At 49.9% G+C, this 17,263-nt stretch overlaps 1 protein-coding gene across 5 annotated transcripts; it reads left to right on the forward strand.

Annotated features, from left to right (window-relative positions):
- Positions 1–1,275: 1,275 nt before the first annotated feature.
- INPP5B (inositol polyphosphate-5-phosphatase B) lies at positions 1,276–17,108 on the forward strand. 5 transcript variants are annotated; one of them, XM_040587181.1, is made up of 22 exons: positions 1,276–1,407; positions 1,523–1,602; positions 1,974–2,071; positions 2,424–2,453; positions 2,938–3,051; positions 5,547–5,640; positions 7,010–7,180; positions 7,900–8,001; positions 8,427–8,541; positions 9,199–9,315; positions 10,182–10,369; positions 10,977–11,088; positions 11,241–11,350; positions 12,228–12,363; positions 12,965–13,075; positions 13,729–13,891; positions 14,053–14,288; positions 14,881–14,994; positions 15,375–15,459; positions 15,840–15,967; positions 16,218–16,329; positions 16,667–17,108. In XM_040587181.1, exons 1-22 carry the CDS (start codon positions 1,351–1,353, stop codon positions 16,789–16,791), a joined length of 2,598 nt encoding a protein of 865 aa, XP_040443115.1. In that variant the 5' UTR covers positions 1,276–1,350; the 3' UTR covers positions 16,792–17,108. The 5 variants fall into 5 exon arrangements, with proteins under 5 accessions (XP_040443115.1, XP_040443116.1, XP_040443114.1 ...); XM_040587180.1 differs by lacking the exons at positions 1,276–1,407; positions 1,523–1,602 and having other exon boundaries at positions 1,853–2,071; positions 13,759–13,891; XM_040587182.1 differs by lacking the exons at positions 1,276–1,407; positions 1,523–1,602; positions 15,840–15,967; positions 16,218–16,329; positions 16,667–17,108 and adding an exon at positions 15,621–15,823 and having other exon boundaries at positions 1,851–2,071.
- Positions 17,109–17,263: the final 155 nt, after the last annotated feature.

Here is a 17,263-nt window from a genome sequence, read left to right on the forward strand (position 1 = left end):
CTTTCAGATGATTCTATTACACATCTATGATTGATTCTCTACTGCTAAAAGCCAAGCAGAGGCGTGAACCATAACCAGAAGCCCCCCCCGCGCTCCCCCCCAGCCTCTTGCTGCATTACGTGGAGCTGGTGCGTCGCTTGTTGGGCAGAATTCACCAGTGTCGATGTGCTGTTACTGGTGCAAACACACGCGCTGCTGTCCTCTGCTGCTGTTGGCTCTTTAAAGAAAAGATTGCAAAAGTATAAACCCCCATGTGTCGGTCCCTTGGGGTGTTCCGAGCGTGGCTGGGCATGGTGTGACTGGTGGGGAGGGAGGGAGGCCCGTGGGGGTCCCGGGGGAGCCTCGTGCTGTCCCCTGCAGAAAGGTTTTGCCCGCCAGCCCTTGGGGGTGCCCGGGTGGGGAAGCTGTGGGGCTGGGTGAGCTGGACCTCACAGACACCAGCCAGCCCCTTCCCCGCTGCAGCGCGGCCGCAGCCAGCCCGCTGGAGCCGCAGGACAGGCCTTGGGCCGCGTTTGTAATTCCTTCCAGGCCACAGTGTCAGCGCATCTGCAGCAAGTGGAAACAGGATGAAACCCGGGGGTTTTCTGTCTCAAAAATACCCGATAGTGCCATGTTTCTTGCAAGAGTAGAGGTTTAGCATTTACAGCAGCTCTTTCAGCCCCTTCTCCTCGTGCTCCCCCCCGCAGCCCCCAGCCACCCGTGGGTGCCGGGGGGTGGCAGGGCAGAGGCACAGGGCGTTTGTCGTGATCTCCAGCTCTTGGCTGTTGCTGCTGCTCGGTGGGAAGCGCTGACCCGGGCCGGGCTCTCTGCAGTGCAACAGGCTCCGGTGAAGTTTTCCAGCACCTGCTTAGGCGCTTTGCGTTAATTAATTTGCATAATAGCCTGGCAGCTCGGAAGGTGGCTTGTGCCAGCTGGCTCGTCTGGAAATGCAACAACAAAGTAATTCCCGGCGCTGCAAAGAAAAGAGCGGCCGCGGGGGGGACCGGGAGAGCGGCCCTGCAAACACCCCCCCGCCCCCGCCCCGGCGAGGCGGAGCGCGGCCGGGATGCTCCGGGCCTCGCCCCGGCGGCAGGCGGCCGATTGCGGACCCGCTGCCCGGGGCCGTTGTTTGCGGGGGACCCGGTGCCCGCGGGCGGTTCCGCAGCGAGGGGCTGGCGGAGCGGCCGGGGGGGCTGCGGGGGTCCGGGAGCCGCCGCCGCGGGGGGGGCCCGGCCGGGAGCGGGGCGGTGCCGGCGGCGGGAGCGGCCCCGCCCGGGGAGCGCGGCGGGGTGGGGGGGGCCGGGGGGGCCGGGGGGGTGGCGGGGCCGGGCACGACACGTCGCGACAGCCGTAGCGGAGCCGGTGCGGGGGATGGACCAGTCGGTCGCCATCCAGGAAGGCCTGGCGGAGGGGGCGACCTGCCGGATCGTATCCTTGCCGCGGCCTTGAGCCGCGCGGGGGGGGCGGGCCCCCCGTCCCTGTCCCCGTCCCCGTCCCCGTCCCCGTCCCGCCGTGCCTGCGCTTCCTTGACGCTGAGCCGCAGGCGGTGCAGGCCGTGCTGGCGGCCGGGGGCGGCGCGGGCAGCCGCCTGCTGGGCCTGGTGGAGCGCCGCGGGCAGCACGCGTACGTGGGGGCCGGGGGGCGGCGGGCCCTGGGCACCCCTGACCCCCGCACGGCCTGGGGGGGCAGAGCGGCGGGAGGGGGTGGGGGGCGGCGGGCCCTGGGCACCCCGACCGTTGCATGGCCTGGGGGAGCCCAGAGCGGGCTGGCAGGGGGTGCCCGGGCACCGGGGGTATCCACCCGGTGCCTTTTGCCGGTGCGGTACCCACAGTGGGGCAAGTGGGTGGGTGGGCGCACGGTCGAGAAGTTTCTTGGGTGGTGGTGGGAGGCTGCCGTGCTGGCGGGTGCTGCTGGGTGGGCCGGGGTCCGGCTGCCTGCAGCGGCGGCGGTGCCGGAGTCAAGTCGCTGCCTCTGTGTGTGCTCCCTGCCTGCAGCATCCACGTGTACACTCACCGGCGGATGGCCATCGCAGCCGAGGACGTCTGGCTGGAGAAGGTTATCCCCATCAGAGAAGGGTTTGCAGTGGAAGAAGGTACTAACACACTTCGGTGACACTTCGGGCACCTCCGGAGAAGGGGACGAAGGGGCCTGGAGTCCATATTTTGTTCTTCTACATGCTGAAATCTAGGCTCCGTTCAGCCTTCCCATTTTTTCTTCAGTTTGTAAGCTGTGGTGATGCTCCTGTGTCATAGCTGGAAGGGCCTAGATTAATTGCTAGGTTAATTGCTCCGCAATCCAGAGCGCCCTGTCCCGCCTGCCGCTGTTTGTCCAATGACTATTCGGGCTGGGAGGAACTTGCAGAGCTCGCTAACTCCAAAGTACCGGCGTGTTCTGCAAACCTATTGCCTAGCACGTTGTAACTGAACTCTGTATTGCTTTTACAGTTGTACTTGACGATGAGCTTCCCGTCATCGGTGAGTTCTGTTGTTGCTTCAGTGCCTGCGTTACAAGCGTTCCTGGGCCCTGCACCAGCTGTGCGCAGTGAAGCAGGAGCGGGGGCTCATGTGGGCCAGGCTGGTGATGGGGGGGATGTTGTCCTGCTGCTGCTGGGGGGCTCGCCGTGCTCTTTGCCACAATTTTGTTCATGCTAACAAGTATTGTTAGCCGAGTTCAGCCAAAGCAATCTTTTTTTTCCCAAAAATCTTTTGAATTCATGCTGGAAGATTAATTATTGTCACTGAATAAGCAGAATACAAATTATTCTAAATGTTGATTTTTATATTTTTAAACAGCATTCTCATGTAAAATATGGGAAGGAAACATGATAAGAAAGCACAGGGAGACTTGTTGCTGAAGTCTGCATGTGTGCGCATGCTAGCCGCTGTAGGGCAGAGGTGTTTGGTTTCTGGAGGCTTGTCAGCACTAAGCACGAGCTCTTTTTTCTCCCAACGTCTTTAGGCTCGGATGTGACCATCCAGATAAGTTCAGAAGATGAGCAGCTCACGGTGCGCTTGCCTTTTGGCTCGCACACACGCACGTTTCTTCAGGAGGTCAGCAGGTGCAGCCGCCCAGGTACGAGCTCGGTGGGGCGCTGGCTGTGACCCGTGGCTTTGGTGGCGGAGGGGCTGGCAGGCCCGGCTGGCGTCGCCTTCGCATGTTTCTTCTCGGTGAGGATGAGCAGCGTGGGCCTCCGCTGCTGGAGCTCGCACCGATCCGTGCCGGTTTGCAAGCGCGGTGGCTGTGCGCCAGCCGCGGGCGGTCAGTGCTTCGGGTGGGCAGATCAGGCGCTGCGGCGAGCGAGGGGCAGCCTGACGGGGCTTGGGGGGGCGGTGGGGGCCCAGGCAGCCCCCCCCGGCGGCCCCGCGCCTCGGCTCCGCTCCCCGTGCCCGCACCGCTCCGGGCCCCGCTGCGGCCCCGCCGCCCGGCCCGGCCCTCCCCGCCGGGCGGAGCCGCGTGCGCACGGACCGACCCCGCGGGGACGCGCTCGGAGCCGCCGCGGCGGCTGGCGGGGGCGCGCGTACGGCGGGGGGCGGGCCGGGGCGGGGCTGGGGCGGGGCTAGGGGCTGGGGGCGGGGCGGTGGTGCGGAGCGCGGCGATGTCCGCGGGCGGGCGGCCCTGCCGAGGTGAGCGCGGGGACCCGCTGCGGGACGGGGTGGGACGAGGCGGGCGGGAGTCCGCGCTGCGCGGCTGCTTGCGGGCCGCTGCCCGGCTCGGCCGAGGCCCGGCCGCTCCCGCGGGTCGGGGGGGCGCGGCGGCCCGGCCGGGGCTCCCGGCGCCTTGCGGCGGCGGCGGGCAGAGCGCCCCGTGGCCGGCGCGATCCCGGGTCCCGGCCGCCGGCATCGCCCCGGCCGCCTCCCGGGGGTCGGCGGGGCCGGTGCCGCTGCCCCGGGGCTCTGCCCGCCGGCTCCCGCCGCTGCGGGCCGGGCTGCGGGGGGTACCCGCGGGTGTCCCACGGTCCCGCTGCGCTCCCCGCGGCCGGGCCGCCGGCGGCAGCGCCCCGGGAGCCGGAGCAGTTCCCGGCCGTCGGTGCGGGGTGCGGAGCCCGAACAGCCCCGCAGCGCCCACCCGGCTGGGCGCCTCGCAAGGCACGGGGGCGCGGCAGGGCAGCGCTCCATGCCGCCTCTTTATCAGTAGGGTATTCAAAAAGAAAAAAAGAGATGAACTTTGGCTGAGTGGCCTCCCTGTTCCAAGGGTAGCAGTTGTCCCGTAAAGTGAAAGTCCAGGTCTGTTCCTGGCAGTGGAGGCAGTTGTGGGGTGTTTATCGGGAGAGCTGGCAGAGGCCCTGGCGGTTCTGGTTCAGCACTGAACGCCTGCGGGTCTGTCCCAGCCGTTGGTGCTTGGCAACGCGTGCAGCACCTCTGAACCGTGGCCATCCCCCTTGGATGCTGCGTGACTTCGGCTGTGCGAGGTCTGAGTCACCTGCTCTGCAACCACCCTCTGCAAATCCTCTTACACAGTCTTTATCCTTAGAGGGCTCTTGGGCAGGAGAGGTTTTCCAAGCTGGGAGTATGGCCACTTATTAGCTCGTTTACATTCTGAGTGCTTTGGTAAAGTACTTCAAGTTCTGCTTCTGGTTTGCCCTCTTGTCCTGGGAGATAACATTTTAATTTTTCCAAGTTGTGCTCGCTGAAGGAGGAGCTCAGCCGGATGATTAGATCCTTACAATCTTAAGAACAATTTCTGTATCATCATTAGATTTGTGTGCTAAGTAGCATAATCTGAGATTGCTGTTTGCAGGTCTTAAACGTGGAGGGCCCCAGGCAGAATCCTCTTTTTCAGCTGTTACTTGGCCGCTTGTTGGAGCAGGATGTTGCAGCTGAAACCAAATGCTGAAAGACTGGTCACTTTTTTTGCAAAAACGTAGTGGGATGTGTTTAGTGTCACCCCCCTGTTTGGTTATATTTGCATGGTAGCAGCCCTGTTACTTTTTTAGGAATGTGCAGTGTGCATCGAGGCACTTGTTTCTGCTGAGGTACAGTGGAGCCATGTGGTGACTCTGTACTGCACCGGCTTGAGGCGGGGGGGGGATGGGACATGGGAGGGGGGACGCTTGTGCATTGTTGTGTATTTGCAGATAAGTAGAAACCTTTAAATGGTAGTGTGGGTTTTTTTTTATGAGTTTGTTTTTCCCTTTTTCTTCCTTTCTTTGTACTTCCTGTCTTGCTTCAGAAAGGAAAAATCTGTTATTAACATACATTTTTTTGATTCCCAGGATAAAGGCCTGGATTTTGTGCTGCTAAGTCCTTTACAGCTTAGCTGTAAAGGAAAGCCAACAGCAACCTGCTCCAGCAGCAGGCAGGCAGCGTGCAGCGGTTCTGTGGCTCCCCACAGCTGCATGGCATGCCAGTGTCAATTCTTCCTCCGGAGGGGAAGCTGCGCCACCACAGAACAGTTCTGTCAAAACAAATTTAATATATCAGATAACTGAAAGAGAAACTGCAGGGCGCTTTGTTACTCCACACAAACCTAAATTATATTCTGCTTGCAGATTTCTGCCAGTGTTTGCATCTATTGGTAAATTAAAGAATGCTTTGTGTTTAATGTAAAACTTACTGTTTTTTTTCCAGAAGTGCTTGGCTCTGAAGGTGTCAAACAGAATGGAAAAAAGGTTGCAGTTAGTCAGAACCGGAGCCATGACAGCACTGATAAAAGTGCTCCCAGGTATGTATCTCTCTTGCTTTTTGTGTAGGTTTAGTAAAGCAGTTGAAGGCAGAGTTGCACACGTCAGCTCTTTGTGGAAGGTCTAGTGAGGAGTAAAAGTGTGGCAATGTTTCCTTGCCGGTTTAGCTATGCCTCCCCTCTGCAGAGGATCTCTGTATAGTGACAGTAAATACATGTAGCACCAAAGTTCTGGGTACTTCTGGGTGATTGTGTATGGATGGAATGAACTGCGGTGGGCAAATTGTTGATGCTTTGATGTCTAGAGGAAGAAAAAGAAAGTGCAGGGAGCTTTCTTGTTTGGGCTTCCTGGTTTTCAACTGGAAACCGCATGGGGAAGTTGGCCTCTGATGCTGGTGTGTGAGGTCTGTGCACACACCAGTGCTCGAGCAGTCTTGCGGCAGCATTATCTGGTTCCATCTGCCGGTGACCGTGTCGGTTACAGTCCCCAGAGGTGCTGGGGTCTAGATCAGAAGCTGGCAAATTTTTGAGAAGAGGATCTGCAGATTCTAGTCAGGAGAGAAAAAATTCAGCATCAGCACACTGTCAAAATTTTAGTGGGAATTTCAGCGCAGTCTCTCAGTAACAGTCCTGCTAGTCCCCTATTTGGGCATATTTTTGCTGTTCAGTGGGACGGGACCCGTGAGCATTGTTTATTTTGAGTTGAGAGAGCTTTGGCTGAGGGCCACTGTGCCTCATAGATACGCTCTGAAAACGCTACAGTTTCATTTTCCAGTTCCCAGGACTTTGTGGACCCTGCTGCATATCCTTCAAAGTCTGTCTGTGCACTGTCCTTGGCACTGATGTGCAGGTTGTTGACCCTAAATTCATACCATCCGCTTGCTTGTGGGAGCTCCCAAGCTGTGGCATTATTACTGTTGCAAAAGGAGTATGCAAAGCCACGAGAGACTAAATAAAACCACCTCTACCTCCATCTGCTCTGTGCTGCTTCCTTTCTAGGCAGAGTTGGGAGTTTTTCACCAGAAGGCTTTTAGAACAAATGCGGTTTTTCATTCTTCTGCTCAGCCCTTCTGACCTCAGCAGAGGCAGCGGGAGAGGAGATTTGCATCTCCTTGCTCCAGTAAGCAGGGAAGGAGTACAGTTTTTTTTATTAACATCCAGGTGTGAGTAATGCCTGCTCTGAATCAACAGGCTGCACTAGGTTAGTGAGTTAATTAAACTGGTTTTATCTAGAGAACTGAGCCATTTTAAGAAATGCTCCTCTTTAGTCTTAGCTTACCCTAAACATCGACTGTCTATCTTTAGTGAAAAAGACAGATAAATGCAAATCAAGTCCTCAGCAGCAGAAATAAGCTGTTGAGTGTGCGTGTATATCATGGGTTTCAGCATGCAGTTTTGCTTTCATTTGCAGGCAAAACAAACTGAAACCTGAAGTGACAACTGAGATGGTACGGTCCTCCAGCGTAATGGCTTCAAACAAGGCTTCGATATTATCAGAACCAAAGTTTGGACTAAGAGATACTATTGTTAAATCTCAGCTTGTACAAATGGAGGATTCCTACACATATGTCCAGAGCTTCAGGTAATGATCATTCCTGAGAGGAACTTATTTTTGTGGGGAGTGAGTTAGTATAAGCTGTCGAGATAACTCATGTTCGTTATTTCATCTAGTATCCCTGCAAATAGGAAATTTTGTAGAAAAGTATGATCCGTGCTTTCCAGAACAGCTTTCTTTCCTCGTTTAGGCATTAGCAGAATGGAATTTAATTCGTGTCTCTGCTATGGCTTGCCTCATGGTTCTTGTTGTGAAAATGGCCTTTTTGAAATGACTTTTCCCTGTGCTTATTTCAGACAGTCTCTGGAAATACATCAATTCTGTGCACCTCTGGCCTTTTCCCTCACTGCTCCTGTTAGTTACTTACCCACATAGTCGTTCCAATAAGATCATAAGAGCTTGGGTGAAATATATAATTAGGACAAAAACTTTACCGTGCTTGAAATCCTTTTATGTGTATCATTCTGTGAATTTATAATTTCAAATTGCTACTGCACAGCTCTAGTCATCTTTTTTTTAATAGTATTTGTAAAAATGTGTATCCTTATGTAAAACATGTCTGTAAAGATACTACTGTAATTGAATCATTTTAGGGATTTAAAGTTTGTCACATTTTCCTAATGCCCCCCTGGAAATAAGTTACTTCTAAATAGTTATGTGTAGTAATAAGTGCGTGGGTTAATAATAGTGTTACTTCCATCAGCTGTACAATTTGCAGTTCTGGGATTTAGTTAATTTCTTTGCAGATTTTTTGTTGGGACATACAATGTGAATGGTCAGTCACCCAGAGAAAGCCTCCAGCCTTGGCTGAGGTGTGATGCTGAGCCTCCAGACATCTACTGCGTGGGGTGAGTGTCTCTTTCTGGCCCATCCTCCCAAACCGTGACTATGGGTTGCTTGCTTGTGAATCTGTGGCTTGGTGTCCAGCCAAGACACGGCAGCTCAGGAACGTTTGCATTGCCTGACTGCATTGCAGAGCTTTCACGTGCGTGTTTGCGTGGCCTGACGGGGCTGCTGTTCTGGTGGGGTTTGGACTCTCTGGCAAGTTACTGTTGGACACTCTGCAATGTTACAAAGTCTTTAATGCCATTCAATTTAATATTAATAGTCACATAGCTTTTACATTTAACATACCTCTAAAATCAGCATAACTGAATGTGGGTTTTCAGTTATCAATTTAGTGAGTACAAATTGATTTAGTTCTTTCCCAGAGGAAAGGGCTCGAGGGTTACAAACAAGTGCATGCATCCATGGGTTCCTTCCTCTAACACAGTTTCCAGGAGCTTGATCTGAGTAAAGAAGCCTTCTTTTTCAATGACACTCCGAAGGAAGAAGAATGGTTTAAAGCTGTAACTGATAGTCTTCACCCAGATGCCAAATACGCAAAGGTAAATGTGGCTTTTGGGGAGCTTTGTGTGTGGAATAATTTTCCACTTGGGCCTCTTTTCCCTTGGCTTTTTCTTGTTCTCACGTGCTGTGTCTGCCAGGCACGCTGTCTGCAGGCTCTGCTCGGTCAGGAGCACTGTGAAGGGGATGTAGGTAGTGTGGCTGTGCAGGGTACCAAGGCAGCGGCAGGACAGGAGACCAGAGCTGGGCATCCACGCGTGCAGGAAGCTCCTGCTGTCTTGCTGGAAGAGAATAGGAAGTATCCTAGCTTCTTCCATGTCTGTCTCCACGACGCACAGTAGAATGAGGTGTGAAGGAAGACTTGGTAGGAATACTGCTTATGTTTTGACTCCTGCTCCTTTGGTCTGCTTTGTCTCTTGTCATTGTTGTTGAAGGGGGGCTCCTTCCATGGGCTACGCCTGTGCTGTAGGTTTTGCTTCGGGCTTCAACTTCATTTACTGGGGTGTTGGTCCTTGGCTCCTCCTGCGCTGTGCTGCTGGAGTGCCAGTGTGCTGTGAGCTCAGCTGGTCCCTCGGATGAGCTTGGAACTCTGTTCTAATTCATCTGTGTTTTGGTGACGCATGTTCTGAACTAGGGGGTGATGTGCTTTCTCTCGTCAAACCTCTCCCATTCTAGTATTTAATGGATCTGTTTTTCAGGTGAAACTGGTGCGGCTGGTGGGAATCATGCTTCTGTTGTATGTGAAAGCAGACCTTGCTTTGAACATCTCCGAGGTGGAAGTCGAGACTGTGGGAACTGGAATTATGGGGAGGATGGTAAGAATCGCAACTGTGCGTGAGAAGGGGTGAGATTCAGAAGAGCCCTGGAGAGCCCCTCTCCTTAGGTGTAGTGGTTATTTCCCCAGCTGAGGGGTGCAGCTGTCTTGAGAGGCACATAGTCCTGTCCCTGTGCCAGCGCAGGGTGTTGCTAGAAGGAATTGCCATGTGCTCACAAAGGCTCAAAGATCGTGAGGGAGAATCTTCTCTGAAGACTTTTTTTTTTCCCTGATTGCATGTGCTGGGCTGTGTGGGGCCTTGCTCTCATGTGATTTTGATGCTCGTTGTGATTTTTCCCAAAGGAAATAACACAAAGAGACATGAGTAGAAGAAACGTGTCTGTCCAGATTAGTTTTCCTGAGTACTTCCTGGCCTTTTGCCATTCCACACCGTTGGAAAGCGGAAAGTCTGTGCCCTTTGAATGTAGATTCTGTGAGCGTTGCAGCTAGAATTTATCAAAGGTATCTTTGACCAGCTAAGCCACATGCTTCCTCCTCCATTTACAAATTTGTTACGATTTGCACTGGAAGATCCAATTCGTTGCTAAGTAGATTTTGGGACTTGCTGAGGTAACTGACCAGCTGCCTCTCTGATTTTAATTTCCTTTTGTATTAGCGAATTCCTGAATTGCAATCTGGAGTTCTGTGTGCTTGCTTGCTATGTTCTGTTGCTGTGTGCAACCCTCAGTGAGTTACTGACTTGAATTCATGAGGTAGTTATCACTAATTGGCATTTTCAGCCTTTTCCTTCCTCTGGAATGAAAGGCTTTTCCTCAACGTCTTCTGGCTAGTGAACTGCTGGTAACTCATTAGTGGATTCATCTGTTGTGTAAATGCTTCTGACCAATGTCTGTCTTTACCTTTCAGGGTAACAAAGGTGGTGTTGCCATAAGGTTTAAATTCCATAATACTAGCGTGTGCATTGTGAATTCTCACCTTGCTGCACACATGGAGGACTATGAGCGGAGGAACCAGGACTTCAAAGACATCTGCTCTCGGATGCAATTCTGCCAGTCAGATCCAAATTTGCCCCCTCTCACTATTGGCAAACATGAGTAAGCTTCTTGTCTGACTGTGTGAATCGCTTGTGTGTGGCCAGGAGGAGCCTTGCAAATGTTTTGGGGTGTGGGCCTGAGGTGCTGCCAGCAGGGCAGTGGGAAGGGGTGCCCCAGTGATCTACCTGTCAGCCTGGAAGGGCCAGAAGTGCTTTACCGTAACCCTGGTTTGGAGAGTGGTTGCCTGTACAGTTCTGACAAGTCCCTTGCCTTATGCTCTTCCAGGTCTCGTTTTATTTTCAAGCACAAAGTGGGAATGGGGCAATAATATGCATTGATTTCCCCAGTGGGCTGTGGGATTTAATCAGTGTGGAATATTAAAAGTAGAGTTATTAAGAGGTAGTAACAAACATGCAGAACGGGAATTAAAACCAGCAAAGGTAGAAAATGTAGTTTCTCTTTGAAGTTTGCAGTCTTACTTGTTGTCTCTGATGGAGAAGCAGACACAGCGCCCAGCTGATCTGTTGGGATGAGAAGAGCTTGTGCTTGCACGAGGTGGTGGTGGGCACTGCTGCCGTGGTGGGGGGCACTGCTGCAGGGCTGTGCTTCCCCGTCTCGGACATCTTCAGGCCTCTGTGCAGACGTCTGGTGTACGTTCTTCTTTCAGTGTGATCTTATGGTTGGGTGACCTCAACTACCGGCTGGAAGAACTGGATGTGGCAAAAGTGAAGCAGCTTGTAGATGAGAAAGCATTTCTAGAGCTTTGCCAGTATGACCAGGTACTGATGCCTCACCTGCCTGCAGGTGGTGCTGAGGGTGCTGGTTAGAAACTGCACACGTTCTCCTTGGCCAAACGCCTCCCTCTCAGTTCATATGGGAATTGCGCTTGAGCTTATTTAAAATCAATTTTTTCTTTTTTTTTTTTTCGTAGCTAAAGAGGCAGATAAATGCAAATGCAGTCTTTGAAGGCTTTACAGAGGGAGAGATTTCTTTCCAGCCAACATATAAATATGATGCTGGCTGTGACGACTGGGACACAAGGTACGGTGATTGCCTCATATGTGATGCTACCAGTGGCTAATGTTATCATTGAAGTAAAAACAAAGCTAAAAAGAATTGTAGATCTAATGGCTATAAATAAGAACAGTTCTGACATTATTGCTGTTCCTCTCCCTTGGTTCCAAAATCCATCTCCAGTTTATGTCTACTTATGTTGCTTTTCTTCCACTACTTTTCGTCAGATTTTCCTTATCTTTTTCCCAGGAGTAATCCATTTGGTTTCCTCTTAATCAGAGGTGTGCAAAATTAAGGAATCATTTTAGTTAGTTTCATTCTTTTTGTTTGGTTTGGCTTCTTTTTCCCAAAGCAAAATTTTTTGGGTCTTTTATTTGGTGATACCTGCTCAGGACAGACTGGCTGGGGTTCAAAATGGTGCCTTTGTGCTGTCTGTTGCTGAGTGCATTCCCCAAAAGACTGGGAGAGCCATCGTTCCTGTAACGTGCTATGGAGCGTGGCTGACCTGGTGGTGGCAAACTGGGAACATTGGCTTCAAGTGTGGGAATGAAATCTGTGCAGCAGTCAGTGGGGAAAAAAATTAAGTTGTAAACTGTAAATGTGAAGCCTGAGTTCTTACTTTTCATGGTTCTTCCAGTCAGAAGTATCTCTTGAGTATTGGTTTGCGTGTGAATTGTATCAAAAGAACAAAACAAACAGTTGCATCTTTGAAGTAGAAAATAAAGCATGATCTAGAGATACCTAATGGCAGACAATCAAAGTTTTATAACTACTCCAAGAAACTGGAAAATAGAGCTTTGATAAGAGAGCTCGAGGCCGTGGCAGGAGAGTCTCTGGGAGAGCAGTATTCTGCCTTGTTACTACCTGAATTGTGCCTGGAAACCGTAATTTTTACCTGTTTCAGTGAGAAGTGTCGTATTCCAGCATGGTGTGATCGGATACTCTGGAAAGGGCAGAACATTGCTCAGCTGAGCTATCGCAGCCACATGGCTTTGAAGATCAGTGATCATAAGCCAGTCAGCTCTGTGTTTGATATCGGGGTAAGTACTGTCAGTGCTGAAGGAAATAACTCCCCTGACCTCCCCCTCCATGTGGGGAGAGGGGGAAGGAGGAGGGAGGTTCTCCTGCTGATTTCCCTCTCCTCCTGCTTTTTAGGCACCCACAGAGAACAATGGCTAAAAGGTGGGGTAGATAAGATACTGAGATAGGATTGTTGTTCGTAGTAAGCTAGGGCTGTGTTAAGTGATACTTCAGCAGAATAATGCATGGATATCTGTTTTTTTTCAGAAGTGTTCTTTTGCCTTTTTTCTTATTTTCCTATTAATTTTCACAGAAACTTGCAGTGCAGCAATGCTACATCATTGACGACACTAGTAAAACTTTTTCTGGTGGGAAAAAAAAAAAAAGCAGCTGGTTGAGTACTGAGTGGGTGACTGTCTTGCTAATTATGGCAAGGCCCTTTACTGTTGGCTCCTGAGGAGATCTTGGAGCATTAGTGCTCCACCTGGCTCTGTTCATTACATGTGTTGTATGCGCTACTGTGCTGCTAAAATCAAATCGCTTTGTGTGTTTCCAGCTGTGTTACAGCTCTCCTGCAGTGGCACAGTAAATGCCAGTTGGTGCAGTGTGTGTCCTTTTCAGGTGAAGGTTGTGAATGAGGAGCTCTATCGAAAAGCCTTTGAAGAAATAGTCCGCTCCCTGGACAAGCTGGAGAATGCCAACATTCCCTCGGTGACCCTCTCCCAGAGAGAGGTAGGGTGTGTTCATGTGCTGGGACTCACTGGAGGAGCCGAGCAACCCTAAACCCCAGGAGTGTGTGCTGGCAGTAGGAGATGGACTCTAGACCTTGGGGTCTAGTTCCAAAGTAGTAGAATATTTTGACTTGCAACTGTTCTCTGTTTACAAGCCCTAGAAATATTGGTTGCTGTTTAGATGCTGCTAAATTCCATTCACAGTACCAGGCTGAAATGTAGAGTGTGTTACTCCCTGAGGTGGGAGGGGAGAGAGAGAGTAAATGGTAGTTTGTGGCCCTTGCTCCCTTCCCTTTGAAACATAAAATGCAAAATCTGAAGGATTTGGAGAAGGTCACAAAGGCATTTGCTTTGTGTATTGGGGACTAAAAAAGATAAGCAAATGAGACATTTGAGGCTACAGTTATCTTGTTCTCAAGTTTCATTGAGGTTATTTGAGGGGAGCATTTGTTTTAAAGGGCCCACTGATGCAAACGACTTTAGCAAACAGTAAACAAATGTAATCCTGTGCAATCCTGGAAGAGGTGGGATGCAGGAGCAAGAGGGTTAATCTGGGTATCTTGCTGCCTAATGATTAAACCACAAGACAGGAATTGCTGCTGGTGCTTGGCAAGGTGGAACTGGCTGACGATATTGACTGACATTTGTTTCTAGTTCCATTTTGTGGATGTTAAATACATGCAGCTGCAGGTAGAGAAGTTTACAGTCCGCAACGGACAAGTGCCCTGCCAGTTTGAGTTTATCAGCAAACCAGATGAGAAAACCTACTGCAAGGAGTGGCTGATTGCTAACCCCAGTAAGGGCTTTCTGCTGTCAGGTGAGCTCCTCGTTGTTCATCTCATGTTAATGAACTAATATTGTCACCTTCTGGCTTAGTTCTTTGCTGTTTTGAGAATGCTATGCCTATTTGCAGGTTTCTTGGTTAATACTTTTTTTTTTTTTAACTGAGTACACCTTTGTTTTATCATCTTCTGGCAGATGCTGAGATCACAATTGAGTTGGAGGTGTTTGTTAATAAATCAACAGCTACACACTTAAACTCTGGAGAGGAAAAACTTGAAGATATCTTGGTCTTGCATCTTAACAGGGGGAAGGATTACTTTCTGTCTGTAACAGGCAACTACTTGCCAAGTTGCTTCGGGTCTCCCATTCATACGCTGTGTTACATGAAGGAACCGATTCAGGACATGTCAGAAGAATCCATTCGGAAACTTGTGAGTTAAAGACAAGATTCTCTTCTGAACCAACGAGAACCATTAAAGCTAGATTGAAGTTCTGTCCGTTGCTAAAGAGCCTTCTTCCACTTCCCTGGTCCATAGTCTGAGAATGCTGATACAGCTTGTGCTTCCCAGTGCGCCACCTTCACAGCCTGCATTAGTTCTTCACGTGGATGAACCAACCCATTTCATGTAGCGAGCACTGAAAATTAGATCCCACTTGCACATTTAAAAAGCATGCGACTTCTAAAGGTAGACCTTTACCCGGGAGCCTTTGGCTTTCTCCATATTGAATGGAGAGGTGTGTGTTTATGTGAGGCATGACGTAACGTTTCCATAGAGCTGAGCATATGTGAAGTATGTTTGTGAGAGCAGATTGTTTCTTGTCTGGACTTATGATACAAATGTGCCTATTGTTCCAGTCTTTATGAAGACTGGTGAGTGAAGCTGCACAGTTTCTTAATAAGTCTTAATTCTCAGGTGTAAGCTTTGTGAAGCATTTTTGTGGAGTTGAATAAGAACTCGGCTAGCTACCTTTTCCTTTCTTTTTTTTTTTTCCTTCTCCCTCCCCACGCCTCCCCTCTTTCAGACCCTGATGCCGCTGGAAATGAGTGGTGATGCTCTTCACACTGAAAAGCCTATGGATATTCCAAAAGAGCTGTGGATGATGGTGGATCACTTGTACCGCAATGCTTCCCAGCAGGTAGGCAGTGTTTGTACTAGAAACGCAGAACAATTTGTTTGCATTAGGTTTAGTTTTGAACGAGATGCTGGCAATAGCTAACTTTGGATGTTTGGCCGATGGTAAAGAGAGAGAAAGAACATCTGTGATGCGACCCTGGTGCCCCAGGTTTTGCTGTTTGGTGATGGTGACCTTGTCTGTGTGTGGCATGCATCAGCAGCTGTCCTTCTGCATTGCTCTCTACTGCAGTGCTGCAGCCTTCCCAGAGCTGCTCGTGGTGAGACTTGTGCCGGTAACAACCAAATTGGAGAGATTTTCCCAGCCAGATTACAACAACATTGCTCTGTTTACCCAAATAACTTTTTATTTTCTTTGAGACTGACTAATGGTCATCTTTGCAGGAGGACCTGTTTCAGCAGCCAGGCCTCAGATCTGAATTTGAGCAAATCCGAGATTGTTTGGACAAAGGAATGCATGATACACTTTGTATCCTTTTAGACTGATGTCCGGTAAGGCTCACTCTGCCTTAGTGATCAAAGCTGAAAAAGATTTTATCAATCTCCTATGCCCCACCATGATTTTTAAATTACTGTCTCCCATCTCGGGGTAAATGAGATCTGCAGTTCCTTGCTACTCCTTGTAACCAGTACAGAAGCCTCTGCTAAGTCCTTGTGATGTTGATGAATTATGTAAGTGTCTGACTGCCAGCAGAAGCAGCTTGCTGTTTGGCATCAAGTGATTGAACTCAAAGCTGTGAACAATAGGAGGAGATCTTGGAGACCTAATCAAAGATTAATGTTTCATCAGAAGCGTGACCAAAATAGATCACACTGTGCTTGCCTCTTCCTTAACCATCTTTGGATCAGTTGGCAGCAACCACTCGGTAGCAGAAGCCCTGCTGCTCTTCCTGGAAAGCCTGCCAGAGCCTGTCATCTGCTACAGGTTATACAGCAGCTGTTTGGAGAATGCCAGCAACTACCTGCTGAGCAGTCAGGTATTGCTGGCTTTGCTGGGAGGCTGTTTCTGTAATTCTGGAGTGAGGGGAGGGAAACTGTTTTATGCCAGACCAGTAACAGGTTTTTGCTCTCAGAAACTTAAGTCATCTGATAATAGAAAGGATCTAGAACTGGTGCTCCTTGGTGATTAAGAGCTGTTAGTATTTCTAGACAGGGTGATGTTGCTAAGCCATTGCCTTGTCTTTGATATGAATGTTGGGTTTTTTGTTGGTTTTTTTTCCTCCTCAGATTATCTCTAGCCTGCCAGTGTGCCATAAAAACGTATTTGAGTATCTAATGGCATTTCTACGAGAACTACTGAAAAATTCAGGGAAAAACCACTTGGATGTGAATATTCTCGGTAAGGCGAGCGAAATAACCGTTCTGTTTGGAGGGGTTTTGTGGTTTGTGTAACAAAACACGTTTCTCCAAAGTGAGTGCAGTCATGGCCTCTTGTTTTGAAGCATTTAATAACGAGCAAATAGTCCACAGAAAACCAGTCATTGCAGTAGCGTGAAAAAAAGTTGTGAAGTGATGTGTGGGTCATCAGCTTTTTCCTACCCTGTTCTGAAGGCAGGCACTCTCTGACTGTGACTGGTTGGGGTTGGTGGAATTACCCTTGGTAAGCTGCTGCTGACAGGCTCTTCCTGTGTCTGTGTGCCCCTTTTTTTTTTTTTTTTTTTTTTTTTTTAATGCAGCTAGTATATTTGGTGGCTTATTACTTCGACCTCCTCCTGGACATCCTGCACCTGATATTACTGAAAAGAGGAAAGCTCAGCAATTTATCTATCAGTTCCTCTTGAGAGAAGACAATTTACCATGAATTTCAGATGCAGCTAATCTGATTTTTTAGATATCAAATTACTGTAAAAATATTTTTTTTGTACAGCATACTGGCTTTTTTGTTTATATCACAGTATTTTATACAATCTATTGCTTTTGAAGACACAGATCTGGCAGTTGGAATGAGTTGTCACTGTTTAAGTTGTAAAGTATATAAAATTTATAAGCAAGCTATATGTAGACAGGCAAAAATACAAAATCGGATACTTACGCTGTATTTTATTTAACTTGTATTAAAACTGAGAATTTTTAAGTCCTTGTTATTTAAATAAAAAGATCTCGGTGTGTTTTTCCAGCTTGTCTGCCTCTTTTTGATGTTGACTGGTTGAGGGTCTTGCTTTGTTGGCAGTAGGTGGCCTGGAGCAGCCCCCAGTGCAGTTTAAGACCACGCCTCATGTAGCAATACAGAAGCGTGATATGAGTTGTTCCCTGGTCTTCATTCTCCACCTAAC

The sequence above is a fragment of the Falco naumanni genome, chromosome 3 (genome assembly GCF_017639655.2).
Source record: "Falco naumanni isolate bFalNau1 chromosome 3, bFalNau1.pat, whole genome shotgun sequence".
NCBI classification, from domain to species: domain Eukaryota; kingdom Metazoa; phylum Chordata; class Aves; order Falconiformes; family Falconidae; genus Falco; species Falco naumanni.